A 23,239-nucleotide genomic window follows, 5' to 3' on the forward strand; every position below is an offset into this window, starting at 1 on the left:
CTCGCCCTCCTCCTCTTTTCCCCTATTGCCCTTGCGGAACCCATTCACATCCCACTCGCTCGTCGCTCCTCAGGTACTAATCGTGACATCAACTATTACATTTCTGCAGCGAAGCATCTGCAGGGCAAGTACAACATAACGGGGAAAACCTACTCACCTCGTGGAAAGAGGGCGAGCTCTGAATCAATACAAACCATTAACCAGGTATATCATCAATTGGTTGCCGCCTATCTCAACAAATTCACCGTCTGTCCAGCTATCAGATTCGAGTTATCTTGGACCTGTGAGCATAGGGACACCGTAAGTTCAATCCACCTCAACTCGATGACGTCGCTTCATGACGAGCATATGCACCATTTGTATTTGAGCCCCAGTGGGGTATTCCAATTCTCCCTGAATGCCAAGCCTAGTTTTGATAATTGTTGACTAATGTTTTTATCCTGTTCAACAGACCACAATCATTCAGTGTCGTCCTCGATACAGGATCATCCGACCTTTGGGTTGCAGACTCGTCATGCACCTCCTGCGATTCTACAACACCGTTATTCGCCCCCTCAAAATCCTCATCAATCACTTCAGCGAGTCAAGATACCACGATCCGTTATGGGTCCGGCACGGTGGCTGGAACAATAGCACAAGACGTGGTCTCCATGGGCAACTTTAACGTTCAAAGCCAAACGTTTTGTATGTTTACTTTCTCTATGAGTTCAGTTTGTCAGATGCTTACTCTCTTACGTTGACCAGTGGCCGTTGACCGCCTCACGACTGGCCTTCTTGAAGGTTCAGCATCAGGACTCATGGGTCTCGCGTTTCCCGCCATTGCTAGCACGAAATCGACTCCATTTTGGCAGGCTTTAGGAAGCCAGCTGTCTGTCTCTGAGATGGCCTTCTATCTTACACGATTCAACGGTGATGCTAGTGCCAAGGACGAGGAACCCGGAGGTGTGTTTACCCTCGGAGGAACAAATTCGACGCTCTTTACTGGCGAGATTGAATTCCTCAATATGCCTTCGGGTACACCAACCTTTTGGCTTCTCACCATGTCCGGTTAGTGTCTTGGGAAAACATGCAAAACTGAGCTAACGTCGTCTGATCCGTGTAGCGATCACTGTGCAAGGACAGTCCGTTCAAATCTCGACAGGCAACGCCGCTCTAGCGGCCATTGACACTGGCACTACCCTTATCGGTGGTCCAACCGCTGACGTCAATGCCATCTGGGCAGCCGTTCCGGGCTCAGCGGCCGTTGCGGACCAGCAAGGATTTTTCTCTTTCCGTGAGTTACAATTCTCCTCCCCTTTTATAAAAATCTCTAACATGCCTCATCCACGCCACAGCCTGCTCTACCTCGGTTGAAGTGACGCTTTCCTTCGGGGGCAAGGCCTGGCCGATAAGTGCGGCCGACATGAATATCGGCCAGGTTTCGCGTGGGAGCTCGCAATGCCTTGGAGCGATCTTTGACCTCAGCCTCGGGAGTAACATTCCTTCTGGCTCAGGTAATCCCTCTTGGGTTGTCGGGGACTCCTTCTTAGTTTGTTGATTCCTTTCGAAACGCATATCATATGTTGATTCCCCTCCTTTGCGCCTTGCAGAAGAACGTATATTCTGTCTTTCGTGCTGGTAACCCTGGTTCAGTTGGGTTCGCGCAGCTTTCTAGCGTGGCTGGCGGATCAGGTAAGAGTGCAGTTTGGTCTTCCCCGGTGACCTCATCTTTACCCACCCCCTTCCAGGCGCTCCAAGCGGCAATGGTTCCTCAACGACAACCACGGGCTCCAGCAGTACGTTTCCCCCTAATATTTGCCCATCTATCTCTGACATCTCATTTCGCTGCAGATGGCGGATCATCAACCAAAATTACATTGCCTGCCCTGATGACCACCGTAATGATTTCTGTTCTCATGTGCTTGTTGTAACTCAAATTTTCTCGATGTCCTTGTACGCGTTAAATGTGGAGGTGCTATATACTCACTGTTACTAATATTGCATTAGTACTTATTCAGACCAACGAACTATGGGTCGGGATGTTGTCGGACCTTGATAGCTGTATTGATAAACGCTTTTATATCGTAGTGACGCAGACCTTTTTATACATCTTGGGCAGCATTTTATATAGAACAGTCTTGTCTACCTGCGACAATGAAGTTGCCTTTTTTGAACTCCTTGGCGTCAAGCGTTACCTTTGTTGTAAAATCGAACCAGCCCGCAAGGGGTGCAATTCACCATGTTGAGTACGAGGGTGGGACAGGATGGGACGGAGGGACATTAACGGAGTCTGGGGCGGAGTTCCCATGGCTGTGGGTGGTAGCAGCTGCTAGGATTTCCAAATACAGAAATCCCTAGTAGCAGCTGCTACCACAATAATTCCGAAAATGGAAATCATAGCAGCTGCTATGATTTCCGTATTCGGCTGCTGCCTTAATTTGGTAGATAGTTCCCACACCCCTTTTCTTTTTGCATTTTCGATGTTTTTCACATCTTCCTCTTCCACCACACTGTGTACTGCATCACTTTCTGTGCTACTCATCACCATATGTAAGATTCATTAATTTTAAACTATTTATTATCTATTTCCTCATGGAACTTGTGATAGATCCCTCTAGATCTTACTGATCTACACTGATCTTGATTGTGCTATGGACCCAGTTGAAGATGGTAATTTGCTTTTACCATTGGTGCTCTTCTCCTCATATATTTTAAATCTAGAATTTGATGCACTCCCCCATGACTTTGATGACAACTTCTTCAGCAATCTGACACATGAAGAGTTATCTATTTTGGATGGGGTTTCAGGCAGTGCTGCAAACCAGTATGTGTTGGTTTAGGATTATGAATCTGCTCTATGTAACTTCTATATCATTATGCAGGTCAACCTCAAGCAGCCTCTTGCCAGAAGGTGATATCATCATGTCTGATAGTTATTCTGCAAATTTTGGGTAAGAGATCAGTAATCTGAATTATAGTTCAGTATATTAATGATATATTATAGCTCTTGCAGTCAAGATAATCAATCCTCCACATCACAACTCCCATCACTTCCTCTTTGTGATCCACCCAATTCTACTAACCACCTTCAGATGAGTTTGTCTCCTGAGTTAGAACCTTGTGTATATCCATCTTTGGATTCTTCTGGTGATCAGATCATCCAAAGAACTGTGGCTGATAATTCTGAGAGCTTGAGGCCTTATATATTTCATAATCTGAAAAGCTCTGGGTCTAGTAATTATCTATCTAATGCTTCTGGGAATCTTGAGGGCTCTTCACAGTCTCCATCTCAGAGTCATGGTGACTCAGACATGATTATTGATCTTGGGGGTCTCTATACTTTTGAGAATTCTTTCAATGCTGATGCACAGCATTCTGATAATCTGGCTGGGACCTCTTTTCAATTTGTTGATGTGAATATGGATGAGGCAAGTGGTGCTTTCTCCTCAGATAAGCCAAAACGATCACGAGGTCGGCCAAAAATGAGTGAACAATCTAAAAAGTCCAAGGGTAAACAGAAGCGAGTGCACACACCTGATACACCCTCTTCTAATGGGAATAACAATTCTGCCAAACTCCCCCGTCTACGTGATAAAGATGCACCTCGTGGCCCAAAATACACATCAGTTTCTCAGTGGCTTTCTGATAAAAGCAAGAACAACTCTACAGGCAGTTCAGTTTTGTCTAGTCCAGAAGACATCCCAATTCGCACTATTATTCCTGACTCTGCCTCTGATGAAAGCACTATTGTTGAAGACAGTGATGAAAGTGATGAGATTGGAGTAGAGAGTTATGATTCAAGGGAAACAGAAGCTGATGAATTAGATCCTCATCTTGAATGCCATGATGAAGAGCCAGAAGAAGAACCTCAGAAATCATCATCATTTCCCCCTTGGTTCAAAAAAGCTCTTGAGGAAAAATTAGCCATTATTGAGAAAAGAGACAGCAACAGAAAGCTTCTATTTTATGAAACTTATGAAACCTTCTGGGTTCCTAAAAAGGCAGGATGGTTTGTCATGATAAAGGCAAAGTCTCTTGGGCCTGAATCTCTTTATGACTTTGAGCTATTCTACTGGGATCCAGAATTATTGGCCAAAATAAAATGCCCAGTTTGCAAGATCTCTTGGTTAACTCGTCATGGACTTCAAAAGATACCCCGTCGATGTGTTGGTCTTGATAAATGCTTTTGGATGATTGGTGCACGATATAAATGTCCAACCTGTAAAAATCCCAAAACTGGGAAGCATACAGTCACATTTATGAGCTGGGACTCCAGAATCTTAGCAGCTTTGCCAAAAGCACTTGCAGCTGAATTTCCTGTAGTTCTCACCAGAAGAAGTGCTCTCTCATCTCCTATTCTTGCCTTACAACGATCTCTATTCCAAAAAGGACTGGGAGCAAAGCAATTCTCAAGCATTCTGACCACTTTGCATATGCGTCGCTTTGATCAAATTCATCTGCAGTATCTACATATGATATTTGAGGGCCAGACACAAAGTCCTTGGGAAAATCAATCATTTCGACCATTTTCAGAGTTTTCTGATCCTCAAGGATATTCAGGATATATTCCATCCTCAACTTGGTTTCGTAATCTCTATGATTCACTTATTGAAGCACATCTTCCAAGAATATACCAGTATTCTGCTATGCTTCCTGCAAGAGTCTGTGCAATTGACCATTCTCATAAAATCACAAAGCATATTGTTACTATCAATGGCATTCCTGTGTTTATTGGTTTGCTTACAGTGACCAATGAAATGGGTGAAATACGAGTAATTGCACTGGTTGCTACAAAGGCACATGCTCAATTCGAGATTGCACTAGTCAATATGAGAGAGTCATTGAAGCTCTATGGACTTGAAGAAACAGAACTTTTTTACACAGATAATATTTCTGATAAAGGATTCTTGGAAAAATGCTTTCCATCACTACTAAAAAAAGTTCAGCCAGTGGATAAATATGCAAAATATCCACTTTATTCTATTCCAGATGGTGTATCAATTCATGTCAAGTCCAATGCTTCACAATTCCAAGTTGCACTAGCATGTATTCATGAGAAGCTATCAGAACTTGATGAAGGTGGCTCAGTAGTAATTGGACTTGATACAGAATGGAATGTTGACAGAACTCCAGGAAAATCAAGACAGGGAAAGACTGCAGTGGTTGCTATCTCATTTGAGAGCCACATCTTTGTCCTTCAAATATCCCAATATACAAAGGCTGGAAAGCTTCCAGTTGCAATCAAAAATATACTTGCAGATGAGCGTATCTTGAAAGTGGGCAGGGGAATTAAAAATGATCTGAAACGCCTTCAGACTGAAGGAAATATAAAGGATCCATTTCCAAGTTTTGTTGAACTTGCTCCACTTGCCAAAAAGTGTCGCATAGCCCCAAATGCAAGAGTAAGCTTGACAGAGTTATCAGCTTTGGTTCTAGGCTTCAAGTTAAACAAGGATGATGCTATTCGAGTGAGCACTGAATGGGAGAAGATCAATCTTTCTCAGGATCAGATCATGTATATTGCCCAAGATGCACATGCCTCAAAGTGTATATATGAGAAACTTGTTCAGCTTGAAAAATATGGAAATGTGCCTCAAAATGCAACACCAGGGTTACCAGTTATAATTTATCAGGAGGATGGGCAAAAAGCAATTGCATATGGTGCTTGGTCTTCATTAAACAGTGAGGAAAATGCAGTTGTTGATGGCATTGCTCTACAAACTTCTGATAAATTATTTGCAATTGAGATCCAGAAAGTGTCTGTCCCAGGGGCAATCATTGAGAGCCATAATAAAAAGGCACTCAAAGACTTTGGGCCACCACCTTTTGTACTTGTTTGTAAAAGAAAACAAGTGCATGTTTCAGTTATCCAAGAAATTGAGAATGATGAAGTTCAAGAGACTGTTGGTTCAGATATACTGGTAAATGCTATGCAACTGGATGCTGAAACTCCAAACTCTACTGGTGACTCTTGGACTGGTGATGCTGATCTTGAGGTACATCCAAATGATGTCCCAGAAACACCAGCTCAAAATCCAGAACATGATCCTGTCAGCACTCAACTTGGCCATGAAGCACTTACTGGTGTGCGTAACCCAATGACAAGTGCATGGCCTATCCGCAGTAGAGTTCTTCTGGATCCATGGCATATTTTTGACAGAATATCAATTCCAAAAACTCATGGGCTTCGTCTACAATTTGCAAGAGCAATGCGAGATGCAATTTTCATAATCAATGAAGAGGACCGTGCATTAGTTGAAGCACGATTAAAATCTGAGGGATCATCATGGAATGAGAAATTAAAGTTCCAGCCAAAATCACTTTGGAAACTTGTTCGACGATATATACCACCTCCAGAACAACTCTATGATTTAGTTGAAAACATCTTCAAAACATATGGGCCTTTGAAAGACTCTATAACTGGACAATCTTTATTTTCCCCAGCTGCCTGGAAGAGTGCACGAAATATCTTGAAAGTGATTCAAGCTGGATATCTCTCAGATCCCCCTGGCATTCCACTTTACTATCAAGTTGGCCTTGATAGAAAGAAGAATGGATTGCCAGTCTGGCGGTGTATCAGAGGCACAAACTTTACAGAAGGAGGTGTTCATCATTCTATTCGAGCTTGTTTTCCAGATTCTACCATCTCATCTCGCAATGCTGTCAACAGACTGGCTGATTTTCAACTTCACCACAATCTTCATGTTGGAACCAAAAACAGAACTGGACAGAGATTTATTGGCCATGATGATATTTGGCTTTATGATGAACTGCAAACAATGATTGAGAAAAGTAGAATTCATGTCCCACTTTCCTACAAGATTCAAGGTTGGACTAATGGTTCACTCTATGTGGACACATGTGAGGTCTCAGGAATTTTGCCAATCCCTCCCATACTGCGTACCAAAGCCTTGATGCAGCCAAATATTCCTGGAGTTATTTCAAAGTCACTTCATCAATTTCTTGCTCAACGACAACAGACACAATTTGCAGTCATTGCTGTTCACACTGTTCCAGAGAAACTGCTATTTTCTCATCTTATTCAAACAGACCCATTCTTTAATCGGGATAAACAAGAACCTGACTGGAAGACTGCTGTCCAAATCTGGAACCGCGACCATGCTGATGGTAAAACCATATTTTACAAGGTAAGAGACCCAAATATTGACATATCAAAAATATTACTTACCAATTATACTTCCAGCTTGAGGAACATCTAACTGCATACTATGCAATCTGGCAGACAAATGTTGCACATCTTGCAACACAATCCCAGACTAGATCTCAATGCAAAGGAGTTGAGGCTCAGATTCATAACCCTGAAAGAAATAAAGCTTCACAAACATATCATGCAATAACTCTACCAGTGGCCCAGCCCCCAACATCAGGAAAGCAACTAATTAGCAGTCATTCTGCTGATCAAGTCCAGGCACCATACTATAATATCCATTTTCCACCTCAGAATATTTCAGTTGCAGGACCAAGTATATTGCCTACTGAGAATAATACCTCAGGGCAGCTGGATACCCAGCAGAAAAGTAAAAAATCTACACAGGATGTTGGTATGAAACGTGCAGCAAGGAAGTGTTGGAAATGTGAAGAAGAAGGATGTGGTGGAAGATTCAAGAAGGATCAGTGCATGAATGCCTGTGGTTCATGTGGTGTGAAGGAGTGTAAAGGCAAGGATAGCAGGCACCCCTCTCGTCCTTGTGAATTTCTTTTGAGAGCTCAGAATGCTGACAAATCCACATAGTTTTTTCACCATCTGATGTATTATGTAAAAGTGGTATAAGAATCAATATATTTTGTGGTAGTTTTCTGAAATTTTCATGAATAGAAAGTATCATGGTACTAGAAAATCCCTCCTTTTTCTCTTTTTCTCTTTCCTTTTTGGGAATTTTTATCTTTTTCCTTTTATACTCCCACAACCATGGTAACCGGGCCGAGTCTGGAATGGCCCGTCAGTTTGGGGCTAGTAATGAGTGTTGCAAAGCCAATAACACTGAGCTGGCACTAACAAGATCCTTCGAATAAGGTGCTATAGTGTAGTGGTTATCACTCGGGATTTTGACTTCCATCAATATTCCCGAAACCCAGGTTCGAACCCTGGTAGGACCTTCCGACCAAGCTGCAGTCGTTTTCTCGTCTTTCTCTTTTCCTTCAGTTCTTCAATAAACAAAGTCGCCGGATGGGCATTCAAGGTAGATTCGGACCTATAACATCAAACCACATTAATTTGTCTCCACTGACTTGCCACTCACACCGAGGATAAGTATGAATAATTAATTTACTGGAGATCGTACGTATAAGTTGTAGCTAATGAGTGGAAGTGAGCATATCCTCAGGATATTACACTGGAATACAGGAATCTCCGTTGGCCGACGTAACATAACCCATCTGGCACGATTCTGAAAAGCCAGTGTCACATGAACGTCGGAGCCAGTTTGAACGAGGATGCGTACCAATGAGACACCGTCCTTTTTGGCACCGGACAGCGTTGACCCAGGGAATGTTACTGCAATCCTGACCGCCATCGTTGCTCGTCTGACCGTGGGTAACGCAGCCCCCACATGACCTAGAAAGACGTCGTTACCTTCCCTATCCGAGTTACAAACGAAATAAACATACTCTAAATCATTTTCGACGTCGACGCAATCATACCCAGTCAGGGTTTTCCCTTGGCTGTAAAGTGGGCAAGCCTTTTGGCGAAAATGCTTGCATAATGGAGCGTGAAGGGCCCGCCTGGGAACGGAGCTTCCCATTGGTTGGGAACCAGCTACGAAGCGATGAGAGTCGTCGAGTAAAAAGGAATGCATTGAACTCACGGCACGTCCCATCGCTACTTTGTTGGCAGCTGCCGGCTTTCGCCCAATGTCCAGGCGTTGCCGAACAAGACCCGCTACTTGGGGCGCCAGGGTCTGAGTACGGATATTGGTTCGAGCACCTAAATTAAATAAATTAAAAACAATAATGGGACACCGGATGTTTCGAGGCGTACATTTGACAATTTGTATTTCCTGGATTCCCCTACTACGGGTCAAAGCATGAAATTATCACAGCAGAGAGATATAATTACGTTGAACCACCCCGCAGCGCACTGACAGCAGCCAGTGGCGCCTTGTATATTGTTGAAGTATCCCGCAGGACATAGAGTACATTGTACGACGTTCCCGCCTGTCGAGTAACGACCGGGAGAGCAGGCCTGGGGTTTAGTGAGGCTGTCATTGGGACACATACTTCCCGCAGGACAAGTCTTGCAAGAGGTCGAGCCTGTGTTATCGTTGTAGGTGCCTGCCGAGCAGCTTGTCTCGGACGTGGCCCCTTCCTTAGGTATATAATACCCAGCCCTTGCAGGGGCACACGACTTGGCGGAACTGTCTGTGCCCAGGCGTAAACATTGAGCAAAACGACGTTTGAGGTCATCTCACCTTTCGAATAAGATCCCGCTGGGCAGGGAGTACAGGGTGTATTCCCATTACTTGAATAGGTTCCAGGCGAACAAGCCGAACCGCTTGAAGTTCGACGATTGTGACGTTCCCGTCTAGTGTGGAACTTGTGTGCAAAGACGGTCGGTATTAGAAAAGCAATCATCAAAAAGAGGCGAAGTAGAGCGCAATCCATTTGAAGAGCGCTGGGCATAAGATAGTAGGGGTATCAAGAGAATAAGAAACCGCAAGGGCTTTATACGAGGTGTAAAAAGCACGGTCCACGCCAGTCACTGGCAGCAGAAGTAAGAAGCCGACGATCTAGCCCCCCAAGTCGAATTATAGCACATAGGACGGCCTGACATGTCTCAGCAAACAAGAAAACAGAACCTCTAGATTTTGAAGAGCCACGTTGAACAATAGAAGGACAAAGCTGCTCGGTGCTCGCCACTGGATAGACCCGGATCAGGAGCGATCAGGGGCACGTTTTTGTGTATGGCCTTGCTTGGATCATCCTCGATGCCAAACGATCCCATCGGGCTTTTTATTACTTTCTCTCCTCCATGCACTTTTGTCGTTAGTGACTGTCGTTCACTTACCAGATCTATGGCGCCTAAAAGGCGACTGCCTGTTCAGTGCAAAATATGTAACGTCGAGGAATCGAAATATACATGTTCTCAGTGTATGGCGCCCTAGTCTGTCCAACCCATCGTCTACGCGTTTCAACGCACTCATACAAGGAAATAGCTGTTCAGTTCCATGTTACAAGAAGCATAAAGGTTCGTCGTCGAGTTAGGTGAGGTTTCGTAGGATCCTGACGCCGTTCAGGATCGGCTTGTCAATCCTGCGATCCGCCGAGCGCGTTTATTGGAAATGACGGTAAGAATGAATCTATTATATTGTACCTCTCATTTTTTGTAAACAAGTCCCTCAGGTGTTATTCCTACGAAAGGCCCCAGAGAAGAAGAGCCGTCGATCAAGGATCCAACACCTCTACGTCCGCTGACCTCACTGAGATGGCCATATGTTCCTGAAGAGTCGGCCTATCCCGATCCTCTTAAACGCGATGACCCTAAGACGCTTCAAACTTCACAATACGAGGCAATAGGTATGTCCATTTTCTGCTCATTTAGTTGCCCCCTTTCTTATGACGCGACCCTTAGCAACATCTGCTCGAATTCGTAAAATACTAGCAGATCACGAGAATTTACCAGCGCTACTCACCTCTATTGATAAACTAAGAGGGGCAGGCCGTGACGAAGCTCTTCAACGCGCCCTGGGCCTCACCGAAATCAATGACCAGGCGAGACCTGAAGAACTTGGCGAAGACGTATTGGCGTTACGAGAGTTAGCCGAGGCCATCGAAGCTGCTGTGAGAGGTGAAAACTCCTCGGCTCTCGGGTTGAACTGGGGCGATTGATTGGTTTGCGTTGAGATGACAAATGTACGTAGCTCGTTGATAAGCGCACATGCGAGGCCCGGGCTTTGTAACACTGCCGAGTGGTATTACTACTGCTATTCAATGCTCGTTGGGATATAAGTAGAGAGGTCATGGGTGTCTTGGTGTTCATCAGTTTCAATTTTCCATGTCGCCCAAAATCGTTTTTGTAGGTTACACCTCAAATTCAATCGTTCGAAACTGACAAATTTCTTAGATTAGTGGAGCCTCCGGTTTCCTTGGTTCTCATATCGTCGAACAGCTGCTATCGCGGGGATATCGGGTTCGAGTGTGCGTTTTCAGATTAATTCCACGACATCATCGTGGCTGACTGTTGCCATAGATCCGCACGGGGCAAGAAAGCGGCGATTTTAAGGACAGCTTACAGCGGGAACGCCGCCGTTGAAGTCTTCGAAATCTCAGACATCATACATGACCAATTTCCCGAGGCGTTGCAAGGCGTGGACGCTGTCATTCACGCAGCGTCGCCCCTTCCAGGCAGAATGGAACCTGAACAGATGTTGAATGTACGTTCTTCGTTAGTCCGATACCCGTTCTAGCTCTTGCTGACGATGAGGGTAGACGGCGATTGAGGGTTCTCTGAATGTCTTGCGCCAAGCTGAAAAGGCTGGTGTCAAGCGGTTTGTGGTGACCAGCTCCATCGCCACGTTAGCGGGAAATCCCAACGGAACTTTCAAAGACACAGGTATGCTCTTCGTATATATAATTGTCCTCAGATTTACTTATCTACCATACTATCAAAGATTGGAATCCTGTCACGAAGGAATTTGCCATCAACGCTGGTAAAGATGAAGCCACCTACGCAGCCTCCAAGAAATTTGCCGAGCTCGCAGTCTGGGAATGGGCAGAGGCACACCCACATGTCGAAGTGACAACTAGTAAGTCCACTTTCTTGCGAAACATCCCTCATAATACTGAATCATGAACAGTTAACCCTCCGTTCCTCTACGGCCCCTTCACTACAAACTTTCCCATTCCAGCCACACCTGACTTTGACGCTCTCTCAACAAATCTGACCATTTACAACGTCATCACGACCGAGGGGAAATTTCCCCCTAGACCGGGTCACGCGGACGTTCGCGACGTCGCTCTAGCTCACGTTACCGCGCTCGACTCACCCCCCACGTCGGAGGTGGGGCGCAAACGCGTCATTTTCGCGTCTCCGTACGACTTCAACTTCAAGAACGCTGTCGAGCTCTTACGTGAGAAGCGACCACAGCTGAAGGACAGGCTGATCACGCAGGTTCCGCCTGAGTTTCCGGCGTATAGGTATCCTGTGGATTTTGAGAGGATAGAGAGGGTGACTGGGTTGAAGAAAGGGGATTTCCATACGTTTGAAGAGGTGTGTAGATCTTCCGATCATTTCTATGACACGTACTGACAAACGGTTGATAGACTTTATTGCATACTGTTGATAGCCTGCTGGATGTCGAGGCAGGCTGGAAGAACAAAGGACATAATGTCGGCGATATTCCTACGTTTAGTGGCCTCTAGATGAATTAAAAGTTTGAAGTCGAAATGTGCACGATATTTCGGTGCCTATGGTCCAGTTCGGTTGGCATCTGCGAGTGCTAGATCTATCGTTATAATTGCATTGTAATTTTTCATATGTAGGAGCGCGTGGCAATCTTTAGAGTACCTGAGTACCTCCACGTTATTGTCCTTCGATCGCTAATATAAATTTGTCCAGTTTGTTTATCAAAACTGTGACCCTCGGTCGATAAGTCGATAATGAGTGAACTTGGGTGTGCTACCCTCTCAAGCTCTGACCCTTCGATCGTGATTTCATCTTCGGAGGGTCGAGGGATGTAAGGCTACTTCCGATCATTCGTCAAAATGCATCCCTTCCGGCCCACGTTTTACCTCACGTCACCTCGTCATCCGGAGTCACAAACCCCAGGCTAACTGGTCCAGGTACCCCGAATGATATATGCCCGTCATCACACCAAGGTCAGACACACAGGATTCTTACATTACAATGGCCATAAGCGTAAGTATCACGTGAATATCATATCATGAAGGACACTGGACCCCTGCTTTCATCGATTGCATCGCAAATTTATGTTGGCTCACAGCGAGTACGATGAAACAATGCCAGATTGCGTGAGATCCTGAGTATAAAATTGTCAGCCCACGGATGAAGGAGTAGGGCGGGGATAGGAAACGTACCTCCCCCGATACAGTCTAGGCGATCCCGGATGGAGTCGGGAAGGATACGTTCGGGGAAGTGCGCAGCGTAGAAGAAGAGGCCGATTACGTATGATAAGAGAGATGGGAAAACTGGAGCTGGAGAAAGAAGGTGAATGAGTGAGTTCATATCTTGAAGAGATAATTGTAAGACGTACCAACAAAGTCAAACATCTCTTTACGTGAATGAAGCATAGCAAAAGCGACCATGGGGCCGATGCCGGAGAACGCCATCGAGACAAAGAAGGCGATGCGGTACATCTGTCAACGGGAGTCGCTTTTAGTCCATGGTTTGAAGATGCACATGAGGAAACACTCACTCTATATTTATGCTGGTTAAACCAGGCCATGAACGGAAATATGTTACCTGCCAGCCCTGTCAAGAAGCATAGACAGAGGAACGCATGTCCAACTTGGGGGTAGCATTGTTGAAAACCGTAGTACACGACCGTGCCAATGCTGGCGCTGATCAACCTGCGAGTTAAATGACATGAGCACTTAGTATTCGGAAATAAGGGCGACGGCACGCACCAGCCAATGCCGACATAGTCGACTCTCGCACAGAACTCCATGCTAGCGGAGTCCGCGCATCCAGACATGGTGTGCCAAATTGCGCTGAAGAAGAGGCAGAGCAACGCAAAAGCCATGAAGCAAACCTCGGGAGCATCGAGTTCATGGGTGGCAGAGCTAATAAGTGGGACGAGGCTAATTCCCCAGAGAACAAATGGAATTAGGTGAGTGTGAATGTTTACTATTCGGGATATCAAATTAAATTTCCTAAGTCGTCAAAAGAGAGGTTCACTCACGGGTTTCGTTATGGAATTTGAATAGGGACATGACCAGAAGCGGCCATCGCTCTATAGGTATGAATCGGTAACCTTGGGTAACAAAAGGGTTGTTTTTCCACTGGTGCGGGAGGTCGTGGTACTTTATAAGACGGACACCGTCTAAAGACCGTCGTACCGCGCTGGCGACTTCGTGAGCAGCCTTTTCCAGCATCCCCTCCCCTTCATGGATAACTTCCGGGGTTGAGTTGAGGATATCGGCGACAACCTCAGAGGAAAGGAGCGCGTCGAGAAGGTCTGAAAGCATCGCGCTTCGGCCGACTGATATGCCCCCCGATGGAAGTTCCATCGATGAAAGGTGAGAATGTAGATTCTTGAGGTGGTTGGAAAGTGTGGGTATATAGCGTAAAGGTTGTTGGAAGTGAAGGTCCTGAAAGCGGGTACGGACGTCATCTAGTTTCAGACGCATGTCTGTTAGGACATCGTCCATGTCTGGTAGTTGAGGCATTTCAGGGAAATGCGAGCGCACGTCGGCCATATCTGGCAACACAAAACGGACATCTTCCATGTCAGGAAAATGGGAGCGCACGCCTTCCATATCTGGAAGACGGGAGCGCATTTCCGTGAAGTTTGGTACATCGGGGATGTCAGGAAGATGGGATTTGACAAATGTCTCTAGAGAGAGGTCGGCGAGGTGGAACTCTGGCAGATGTGAACAGACATCTGCACGAATGCCCTCGAGCATTTCCAGGGCTGTCCTAGCCCATTGCTTCGCCTCTTCTATTGTGAGTTCCCCCTGGAGCTTCCAGGCGCCGAAGTCGGGGGATTCTAGTTGAGATAGACGGCGCTCGAGGTCCGCTAGATAGGTAAGAACAAGAAAACGGAGAGATGCTAGAGTTTGTGTAGGAGACGCCGTAGACAGATCTAGTGCTTCTAGGGAACGAGGCAGGGCTCTGCATAGCTGCAGGGATGTTGGCCGTTTTGACGTAGGGGCCGAGAGACGTCGAGCGGTGCGACGAGGACGGAGGTCTCGAGTACGACGAGGCAAGGCTGTGGAAGAAGACATAAGAAAGATAGCACTTGAATGAAAGAAAGAATGGAAAGGAAGAACAAGTAGAATAGTCGACAGATAATCAGAAAACAAAAATCACAAGTGTCACAACGAGCAGGGAATATGCTTGGCCCTGCACCGAGGCATGACTAAGCCGGATCGCGCGCACGTCCGTCCCACCCCTTCCAAGTTCCAAGCAATACTGAAATGGTTTTCGCCACCCCTCATGTCTTCATTGCTGGCCTCGGCAATATATCCCATCCCATAACAAGGCACAGGTCCGTTCCCTATCTCTTACCAATCAAATTTCTACGCCGTTGACACGTTCGTCCATTCACTAGCGTTGGCCAGCTTATTGTGGATGCTCTGGCCTCAAGGCTGGGAATCTCCATGTCGTCTGAAAGGGGCGGGTTCAGAGGACGCAGCGACGTCTTGATTGGCGATACTCCGGTCAACTTGACGCTATACAAATCAAGTGGGTGATAAGACCACACCTGACCTTGATGTCTCCCTCACGTACCCCAAGAGTCCTTTATGAACATCTCTGGCCCTTCCATTGCTGCAGAGTATCGCAAAAGCGTAAACTCTCCTTCTTCGATGATCGTTATCACAGACTCCCTCTCTCATAGGGTTGAAGCGTTGTCCGTCAAACTCGGAGGCTCTGCGAATGGCCACAACGGGGTTAAGAGCATTATTTCTGCACTAGGAGGCGACTTGGGTTTCTATCGCTTTCGCGTTGGCATTGGACGCGACGACACGGATGCTGCTACTTACGTGCTGCAAAGGCTGTCTTCTCACGAACGTTGGTACTGGACGGAAGACGGACTGGATCTCATCCTCACCGAAATTGAAAAGGTTGCGCGTAAGAACGGATAAAGTTCGACGGAATTAGTTCGCGTGGTATGCTGTAAATCACAACTTGGTGACGTCATACTCAATTTTCCATCAACCCAGAGAATTACACCGCAAATGATGGGTTCCATCTGGATGCCTCTGGCTCACTCTATCTGTCTCGTCAGAAACAGCTTTCGGGGCTCGGGAATACCCTTGGTATCCTCTAGATTATCTGACGATGCGTTATATCGTCTGCACAACGCGCTGCACATGTATATACCCAGCTCAATATCAAAATATCTGATCACACCAGTCGACACAACTTGAATGGAAGCTGAAAATCATGTAAGTAACATCCCAGCATATCTCCATACACTTCTTACTTCTTGCCAACGCGATTGGGGACACAAGACCCGTGATTGAGTTCTTCGCAACCAGTGCTCCATGTGCAATGGCAACGATGGGGGGTTCTGACTTCTTTTTATTACGAATTCACTTCGAACTCGTCACCCGCTCGCCGTTGCCCGCCCGTGGGGTCCCGTGGAGTTTCTTCGATTCTTCTTCCCGAGGGCTATTTAACACCACGGTTAGCCAACAACCATTTCAACTATGACCAAGGCACTTTTGGTTGCGGTGGCACTTGCCTTGTCGGCGTGCGCACAACCGTCCCCAGATGTTCAGAAGAGAATATCGACAGCTATTAGGAATGCAGCTGGCCAGTCTAATCTCGACTATACCGCTTTCGTGAACCCTTTCATTGGCACAGGCGCGTTGGAGACCTTCTCGTGTTGAAGAATGGGTGGCTGACATTTATTTTTCAAGATAACTTTGGGGATGTCTGGTCAGTGGTCACGTTCGAGCCATTCGAATCAACGTGTTCAACGTCAATTTCTTAGCCCTGGCGCTTCGATTCCGTTTGGAATGGTACCTCTATATACACGCGATCATCATCATTCCAAACCATTGAATGTGTTTTCAAGGCAAAGTTTTCGACTGATATGACCGGTTACGCGCCTGCTGGTACTCATCCTTAGTTTCTCTTGTGATTGACCCTAGTCTGACTACCAACAGGCTACGTCACTGATCCAACGCAGTTCATTCGCGGTCTCAGTCCTTTACACGATAGTGGAACTGGGTCCTCTCTAGGTCCGTGAACCGCTCTAAGCTATTTGCAAGTACACTTACCCCCATGACTAGGAACTTACGGAAATTTTGAGATCATGCCTCTACTCTGTCCAGGGGGTTTCAACACTTGCACTACAATCCTTGCAGCGCGTCAGCGGCTCCGTAAACCCAACACAGATGGTCTTACACTGTTCTCTCACTTTTCGTGCAAAAAAACTCAAACTTGCCTTCCATATGTGTAGATGCATCACCGGGGTACTTCGCGCAAACTCTGGACAACAATATCAAGATGGAAGCCACTGCAACGCGTCGAGCAGGGCTCGAACGATTTACGTTCCCTGCTGGATCAAAACCTTATTTCGTGCTGGACCTGGCCAATGACCTGCCGAATTCTTTTGCTGGTGGGGAGATGAACATTAACCCGGAGAAGGGGAGGATAACGATGGGCGGAAAATGGGGATCAAGGTATGGCTCAAGACGTCTCTCGTTGCCAAATGATTTACGTATGGCTTGATGTAGCTTTGGACCGGGCAGGTTCAATTACCAGGCGTTTGCGTGTTATGATCTGCTAAATGGGGGGACGCAGAAGCTTTCGGAATATGGGGTATGGACTGGTGATACGTGGGTATTCATCTAGAGAATTTCTTCCTCTGATAACTGACTAGAAACCAACAGAGTCGGACTAGATGCCAAAGGACTTGGCCAAACACACCTCAACCTCTCCCTCAACCTCATCGGTGGCGTTTACCAATCTGGTGCCCTCTTCTCATACGAGAACAACCCCAGTACCGTCAACATTCGCGTTGGAGTCTCTTTCCGATCCGCAGACCAAGCATGCGCCAACGCTGAAGAGGAGGTGGGCGAGTCGTCGTTTGAGGACATCGTAGAGCAGGCACGGAAGCAGTGGTTGGAGAAGCTGAGTAAGATTGAGATTGACGTGGTGAATACCCCGCCAAACGTGACGGAGATGCTTTATTCGTCGTTGTATCGCGCTTCGTTGACGCCGGTACGTTGTGGTCCTTGGAGTTGTCGTCTGATTAGATTGACTTTGGTTCCGCAGAATAATGCTACTGGAGAGACCCAGGGCGTGTTTGCGGATACGACGTCGTTCTATTTCGATTCGTTGTATTGCAGGTTCGTTTCCATGACTTTGGAGGTAGTCTTTCAGCTCATAATAATAACCTCCCTTCACAGCTGGGACACGGTCAGAGCCATCGCTCCATTGTCATATCATACCTTCTCATCTTAACATCACAGTTTCGGACGTTCTACCCCCTGATGGCATTACACTCCCCCGTCGAATTCGCTCAAATCGTAGACAACTACATAGATGGGTGGCGTAAAAACGGATGGATGCCTGAATGCCGTGCGAACAATCTCCCTGGATGGACTCAAGGCGGATCAAGTGCAGACAATATCGTGTCCCACTTTGCTGTCAACTACCACAATGAGGCGAAGAAATTAGGAATTGATTTAGATGAGCTTTACGCTGCGTTGGTTACGGATGGAGAGGTTAACCCTCCAGAGTGGAATATTGAAGGCCGACAAGTCAATGTTTACGAGTCAGTCTGCTTCTTTTTTCTTCTTTTTGTGTGGTGTGCTGATTTTCCCGTAAGACAATATGGATACGTTCCTTTTGCTGTTCTTGATGTGTCCAGTACTGGGCGGCAGACACGAGAGGGTAGCAGAACTCTTGAGGTGACCTAGGATTCTTTGTGTCCGGAGACGACTCTCACGTAGTAGCTTTTGTAGTATGCTTTTGAGGACTTTGGTATCCGCCAAGTTGCTCAACTCCTGGGGAAGTCCGACGACGTCGCAAAATACACCAACCGGTCACTGGTAAGTCTGTTCTTTTACTATCTTTTAGAGAGTAATACTGAAAGAGCATGTCAGTCGTATCGCAATGTTTGGGATCCTTCTGTTACTAGCGATGGTTTCAAAGGTTGAAAAGCACCCTTGAAACCATCTGTTTCGTTCTAATCTTTCGTCTAGGATTCGCTCAGAAGCGCTACCCAAACGGCACATTTGCATACACCGATCCCATCGACTGCTCGCCGAATGATAAGAACGATACCAGGCCATGCTCTCTTCAAGGTAACAATGTGAATGGGTTCTATGAGTCTTCCTCATGGGAGTATAGCTGGTCAGCACGACATATATCTATAACAGCCTACCTGTCTGACGGGTTTACAGGTATGCGCCTCATGACACGGCCCATCTGGTCCAACTTATGGGAGGGAATGAAACATTTGTGAAGCGGCTGGATCATTTCTTTGACGTAAGCCCGTTTCTCTCTCTCCTTGGTCACTCCTTCGCAATGCTCACTATCTCTAGGCTGGCTACTATCTCGCTGGCAACGAACCTTCATTTCAGGTCAATTTTCCCCATGTCCCAACTATAGCTCACTACTAAAGCAGCTTCAAAATTCAGACTCCCATTGGTTATCACTACGTCAATCATCCAGCCAAATCCGTTGATCGTGTCCGAGAAGTCGTTTTCACAAACTTTGACATCAGTGAGTTGGTGATCATTTCTTGGAACCCCCATTCCTTACTCTAAGTATCACAATAGCACCAGCAGGTCTTCCAGGGAACGACGACCAAGCCGCGATGGCGTCTCTCCTTTCATTCCATCTTTTAGGAATCTATCCAGGCAAGCAGGGTATCTCACATGCCTCACTCAAATAACTCATCGTTTCGCTACTGCAGTCCCCTCATCAACCCAATTCCTCGTGCTCTCACCCTTCGTGCCCAAATACACCATCCACAACTCGTTCTTGGGCGTTAGCACCACCGTTTCAGTCGTCAACTACGATCCAAAATCAATCCAAAAGACCATCCCACTAGGAACGGCGGCGTATGTGCAGAATGTCACTATTAATGGACAGCCTTCTGCCTCTCGGTGCCACTTTGATTTCTATGATACGTTTAGACTGGGTGGGGAGATAGTCATCACGCTGACCGCTAACAAGACGGAGGCAGACGATTGCTTGGGTTTGGTGCCTGAGAGTATCTCCACAGGGGGATTTGAGAGTTCGCGGTGAGGTCACCTATTTATAATGCTCATTCTTTTTTCGTATGGAGAGCCTTTCTTTTATATTCATTCGTTTGTCTAATAGTAAAGCCGTTAACTATCATAATCCGATCCCAAAGCATAAGATATATGTACAAAGATCAAAGCAAAAAAGTACTACAAGTGACACCTCACCATCACAAGACCCCTAGCGCCAAATGTCATCGTCGTCGTCTGCATCCTGCTTCGACGCCTCCTGTCGGTACTTTGCAACCCATGTGGAGTAATCCGCATCAGAAACCGTGACGTGGAGTATTTTCCCGTTCCTCGCATCCGCCGTCGTGTATGAGAAGAGTTGGAATCTAGAAAATGGGTTAACCATCCACAAACACTTGAAAGAAGACATGACGAACTCATCAAGAACCTTCGTAATGTTAGGCCTCTGCTTACTGCCTAGCTTCGACTTGCCCAGAGTTATGTCCAAACTGAGAGCCCTACTCTCTGGCGTAATCAGCGCTTCCAACGTCGCTTCCAACATCCTTTCCGCATCCTTTGGCGCTAATGGGTCCAAGCTAAGCTCTTCCTGCTTGAGGGTAGGTATGACGGCTAAAAACATCAACGGTCAGCAAAGAACTTCAGGGGAAGATAATACACAGCACATACATTCATATCTCCGCTTAGCCTTCCTCTCCATCTTCCTAAGCGTCTTTTCTGCACCTTTCAGCTCGTCCTCCTTATCTGGCTGGTCCTTGAGACCCTCGATAGCCTTCTCAGTTTCGAACATCTGAGCACGGAGAATAATTGCTTGCTTTAGGCGTTCCTTTGCATCTTTAGGGGCCATACTAGCCTCCGTGATCACGGATTCCGCAATGTCGTCTTCAGCGCTTGGTTCTTGGGATGTGGAAAAGGGAACCTTTTGTTGCTTGGGTGTATGCACGATTTCTTGGTCTGCACCTCCTGCCTGCTGAGTTTGTTCCTCGGTTTGTTCTCCAGTTGTGCCGGATGCAAGGGCCTCCCTCGCTGCTTCTTGGCTTTGCTCATCTGCAAGACGCTGCTTCTCTTTCAGAGCCTCTTCCTCCGCTGGCTTTTTTTCGTCTGCCAGTCGCGCATCCTCTTCTTCCTTCTGTTTCTTCGCCGCCTCCTCCTCTTCCATCTGTTTCTTCGCTTCCTCCTCCAAACGCTTCGCGACCTCTTTCGCCTGTTCTTCCAAACGCTTCTTTTCTTTCGCCTCATCATCTAAACGCTTCTTCTCCGACAACTTCCGCCTTCTCTCGTTGCTCGTCTCCCTCTTTTTCTTCTCCTCCTCTGCTTTCGCTAATCGAATTTTCTCCTGCTCCTCTTTTCTTTTCTCGTCCTCCGCTTTCTTTTTCTTTTCGTCCTCCTCCCGCTGTGCTTCCACCCTCTGCCTCTCCTCCTCTGCAATCCTTCCCTCCTCCTCCGCTCTCCATTTCTTTTCTTCCTCCTCCCGTTGTGCTTCCGCCCTCTGTTTCTCCTCCTCCGCTTTCCTTCTCTCCTCCTCCGCCAGTCGCGCTTCTTCCCTCTGCTTCCTCTCCCACTCCTCCTTCTCCCTCTTCTCCTGCTCATCCCACTTCCTCTGATTCTCTTCCCTCATACGCCTAAACTCCTCCTCATGGTCAACTACAACAGTCGACGACTCCCCTCTTGCATCTCCATCAGCAGCACTATCATCAGTGGTATCGGTATGCATCGTAAGTGTTTCGTTATTAGGACCTTTCTCATTCATATAGCCGCTCGCAGAAACGTGAGATGGTCCGGCGGCGTTGGCGTTGGGGTTATCGTAATCATCGACAACATACAGCTCGTCGTCATAAGGAGGTTTCTCGTTCAAATAGCCGCTCGCAGAAACGTGAGACGGTCCCGCCGCGGTGTTGGTGTTGGGGTTATCGTTATGCGTGAAATCGTCAATGACATACAAGTCGTCATCATAAGGAGGTGAAGGGTCGCTGTTGTTCTCGAGACTTATAAGATCGCCGGTAGGAGGAACAAGTGGGCTTGAGAGAAATGTCGAGGGAAGAAGGGTCGACTCGATCGGAGCCGCGGCCACGGGTTGTGCATTTGGATTCGGAACACCCCACTCACGAGCCAAATCTCGCGACGTTAACGTTGAAGATGACGTTGACGTGGAAGGATGTTCAACTTTTAGTCGAGATTTGCCTTTGTCCCGATACGCAGCTGGTAAATCGTCTTTTGCAGGTGGAGTGGGCGGCCGTTCGTCAGAAGACATGATCGCTTCCTCCGTTGCTATATTCTCCCAATCATCCGACAAGTCAGGGATCTGCTCCAGCCCCGCCGTGTGTGGCGGCACCGGCAAATCAGGCTCCAGATCGCGTTGGTTGGGTTGGATACGCAAGTCGAACCGGGCGGCAGAGTCAGAGGGTGTTGGAGGGAACGGAAATGGGACGTATTTCTGCTTGGGTGTGGTTTGATCGTCTGCGGCTACGGCTGCGCCTGGACTTGCTTCAACTATGACCACCTCCTGCGCTGCGGCCGCGTGTTCTTCGTCGGGGATCTCTGAGGGGTTGAACGCGGATGGGTCGACTTCCGTTGAGGAAGAGTCGGAGGAGGAGAGATTCCCGTCGTCGAGGTCGTCGTTCTGGGTGGAGGGAGAGGAAACATCTGTAGACCCGTCGTCGGAGCGTGGTATTATGGGTATGCCTGAGTATCTGTACTGTGCAGTCCTTGGACGAGGTACGCTGGAGGTGTCCAGCGTGGTTGCAGGGCGACGGCCTAGAATCGATCCCAGGTCTGTATCCGCTTCTGAAATAAAGTCTGGAAAGTCCCCTGGGACGTGTCGTCTACGGGTTCGTGGTGGGGCAGCAGATGTAGCGGGGGCGCTGGTGGGTTCGAGGACGGAAGGTGGGCGGGAAGGTGAGAATCGGACTATGCGCGCTTTAGGGAAAAAAGCGACTTTGGGTATATAACTGGACATGGTATAAAGGTCACGGCGAAAACGCCTCCAAATGCGATGAAGGCCTACATCCGCCCAAATAGCTGGTGTGATATCTGCGAGAACCATTCCGAGGCCGGTCCATACGACGACGAGGATAAGCCTGGAAAGGCTCTCTGTTACGAGGAAATCGACGAACATGCGAACGCCATAGGCGACGTAAGGATCAAAAGATGAGGGCATTTTCTTGACGAAATGCAGGGTAATGACGCCCTCCCATAGACCGATGAGAGTTCCTGTGAGCTTAAAGTCGTGGTGGCTGACAGCGTCGACGACGAAGCGGAGACCGAGCCCGAAAGCGATTGCGAATATTGAGTCCATGATGGTGAAGAGGCGAGCATTGGCCCGTCTGGAGCGGGACGAAACAACCGAGGACATGAAAGGGAAAGATGAAAAGGGAGTTGACAAACAAAG

At 47.2% G+C, this 23,239-nt stretch overlaps 8 protein-coding genes across 8 annotated transcripts; 5 read left to right on the top strand and 3 right to left on the bottom strand.

Moving 5' to 3' along the window:
- Positions 1 to 262: 262 nt before the first annotated feature.
- Positions 263 to 1,777, top strand: LbPR_A11 (aspartic peptidase A1; the record flags this gene model as incomplete). The annotated part of the gene is made up of 7 exons (XM_001877439.1): positions 263 to 300; positions 452 to 684; positions 745 to 1,047; positions 1,103 to 1,273; positions 1,335 to 1,528; positions 1,590 to 1,671; positions 1,728 to 1,777. Coding segments are annotated over 7 exons (1,071 nt in total), but the record flags the coding sequence as incomplete, so codon positions are not given.
- A 6,551-nt stretch (positions 1,778 to 8,328) lies between these two features.
- On the bottom strand, positions 8,329 to 9,618 carry LACBIDRAFT_313927 (GCC2 and GCC3 family protein; the record flags this gene model as incomplete). Its single annotated transcript, XM_001877805.1, has 7 exons — positions 8,329 to 8,387; positions 8,442 to 8,554; positions 8,608 to 8,755; positions 8,805 to 8,923; positions 8,978 to 9,006; positions 9,056 to 9,357; positions 9,408 to 9,618. The coding sequence occupies 7 exons, from the start codon at positions 9,616 to 9,618 to the stop codon at positions 8,329 to 8,331; spliced, it is 981 nt and encodes a 326-aa protein (XP_001877840.1).
- A 373-nt stretch (positions 9,619 to 9,991) lies between these two features.
- On the top strand, positions 9,992 to 10,932 carry LACBIDRAFT_313928 (uncharacterized protein). Its single transcript, XM_001877440.1, has 5 exons — positions 9,992 to 10,099; positions 10,152 to 10,183; positions 10,233 to 10,283; positions 10,339 to 10,512; positions 10,568 to 10,932. Exons 1-5 carry the CDS (start codon positions 10,011 to 10,013, stop codon positions 10,822 to 10,824), a joined length of 603 nt encoding a protein of 200 aa, XP_001877475.1. The 5' UTR covers positions 9,992 to 10,010; the 3' UTR covers positions 10,825 to 10,932.
- A 23-nt stretch (positions 10,933 to 10,955) lies between these two features.
- LACBIDRAFT_313929 (uncharacterized protein) lies at positions 10,956 to 12,357 on the top strand (the record flags this gene model as incomplete). Its single annotated transcript, XM_001877441.1, has 7 exons — positions 10,956 to 11,011; positions 11,065 to 11,133; positions 11,186 to 11,369; positions 11,425 to 11,548; positions 11,607 to 11,741; positions 11,793 to 12,205; positions 12,259 to 12,357. 7 exons carry the CDS (start codon positions 10,956 to 10,958, stop codon positions 12,355 to 12,357), a joined length of 1,080 nt encoding a protein of 359 aa, XP_001877476.1.
- A 519-nt stretch (positions 12,358 to 12,876) lies between these two features.
- On the bottom strand, positions 12,877 to 14,901 carry LACBIDRAFT_313930 (uncharacterized protein; the record flags this gene model as incomplete). Its single annotated transcript, XM_001877806.1, has 6 exons — positions 12,877 to 12,974; positions 13,033 to 13,149; positions 13,209 to 13,311; positions 13,371 to 13,524; positions 13,582 to 13,801; positions 13,857 to 14,901. The coding sequence occupies 6 exons, from the start codon at positions 14,899 to 14,901 to the stop codon at positions 12,877 to 12,879; spliced, it is 1,737 nt and encodes a 578-aa protein (XP_001877841.1).
- Positions 14,902 to 15,092: 191 nt separating this feature from the next.
- On the top strand, positions 15,093 to 16,028 carry LACBIDRAFT_293170 (uncharacterized protein). The gene is made up of 4 exons (XM_001877442.1): positions 15,093 to 15,164; positions 15,228 to 15,361; positions 15,413 to 15,786; positions 15,841 to 16,028. The coding sequence occupies exons 1-3, from the start codon at positions 15,094 to 15,096 to the stop codon at positions 15,760 to 15,762; spliced, it is 555 nt and encodes a 184-aa protein (XP_001877477.1). The 5' UTR covers position 15,093; the 3' UTR covers positions 15,763 to 15,786; positions 15,841 to 16,028.
- A 412-nt stretch (positions 16,029 to 16,440) lies between these two features.
- LACBIDRAFT_141932 (glycoside hydrolase family 92 protein) lies at positions 16,441 to 19,684 on the top strand (the record flags this gene model as incomplete). The annotated part of the gene is made up of 18 exons (XM_001877443.1): positions 16,441 to 16,505; positions 16,617 to 16,644; positions 16,701 to 16,740; positions 16,792 to 16,866; positions 16,918 to 17,025; positions 17,088 to 17,310; positions 17,365 to 17,466; positions 17,521 to 17,851; positions 17,906 to 17,979; positions 18,040 to 18,049; positions 18,103 to 18,407; positions 18,462 to 18,543; positions 18,598 to 18,684; positions 18,739 to 18,787; positions 18,838 to 18,988; positions 19,039 to 19,131; positions 19,406 to 19,506; positions 19,554 to 19,684. Coding segments are annotated over 18 exons (2,055 nt in total), but the record flags the coding sequence as incomplete, so codon positions are not given.
- Positions 19,685 to 20,065: 381 nt separating this feature from the next.
- On the bottom strand, positions 20,066 to 23,203 carry LACBIDRAFT_313933 (uncharacterized protein; the record flags this gene model as incomplete). The annotated part of the gene is made up of 3 exons (XM_001877807.1): positions 20,066 to 20,219; positions 20,271 to 20,463; positions 20,521 to 23,203. 3 exons carry the CDS (start codon positions 23,201 to 23,203, stop codon positions 20,066 to 20,068), a joined length of 3,030 nt encoding a protein of 1,009 aa, XP_001877842.1.
- Positions 23,204 to 23,239: the final 36 nt, after the last annotated feature.

The sequence above is a fragment of the Laccaria bicolor genome, genomic scaffold, assembly GCF_000143565.1.
Source record: "Laccaria bicolor S238N-H82 LACBIscaffold_5 genomic scaffold, whole genome shotgun sequence".
Taxonomy (NCBI): Eukaryota; Fungi; Basidiomycota; class Agaricomycetes; order Agaricales; family Hydnangiaceae; genus Laccaria; species Laccaria bicolor.

Bases quoted from the DNA above. Each gene is read 5' to 3' on its own strand.
- LACBIDRAFT_313928 (XM_001877440.1), top strand. From the start codon at position 10,011: ATGGCGCCTAAAAGGCGACTGCCTGTTCAGTGCAAAATATGTAACGTC. The intron at 10,100-10,151 runs GTCTGTCCAACC...ACAAGGAAATAG, and splicing joins TCTCAGTGTATGGCGCCCTA to CTGTTCAGTTCCATGTTACA. The intron at 10,184-10,232 runs GTTCGTCGTCGA...GACGCCGTTCAG, and splicing joins ATGTTACAAGAAGCATAAAG to GATCGGCTTGTCAATCCTGC.
- LACBIDRAFT_293170 (XM_001877442.1), top strand. From the start codon at position 15,094: ATGGTTTTCGCCACCCCTCATGTCTTCATTGCTGGCCTCGGCAATATA. The intron at 15,165-15,227 runs GTCCGTTCCCTA...TCCATTCACTAG, and splicing joins CATCCCATAACAAGGCACAG to CGTTGGCCAGCTTATTGTGG. The intron at 15,362-15,412 runs GTGGGTGATAAG...ACGTACCCCAAG, and splicing joins CTTGACGCTATACAAATCAA to AGTCCTTTATGAACATCTCT.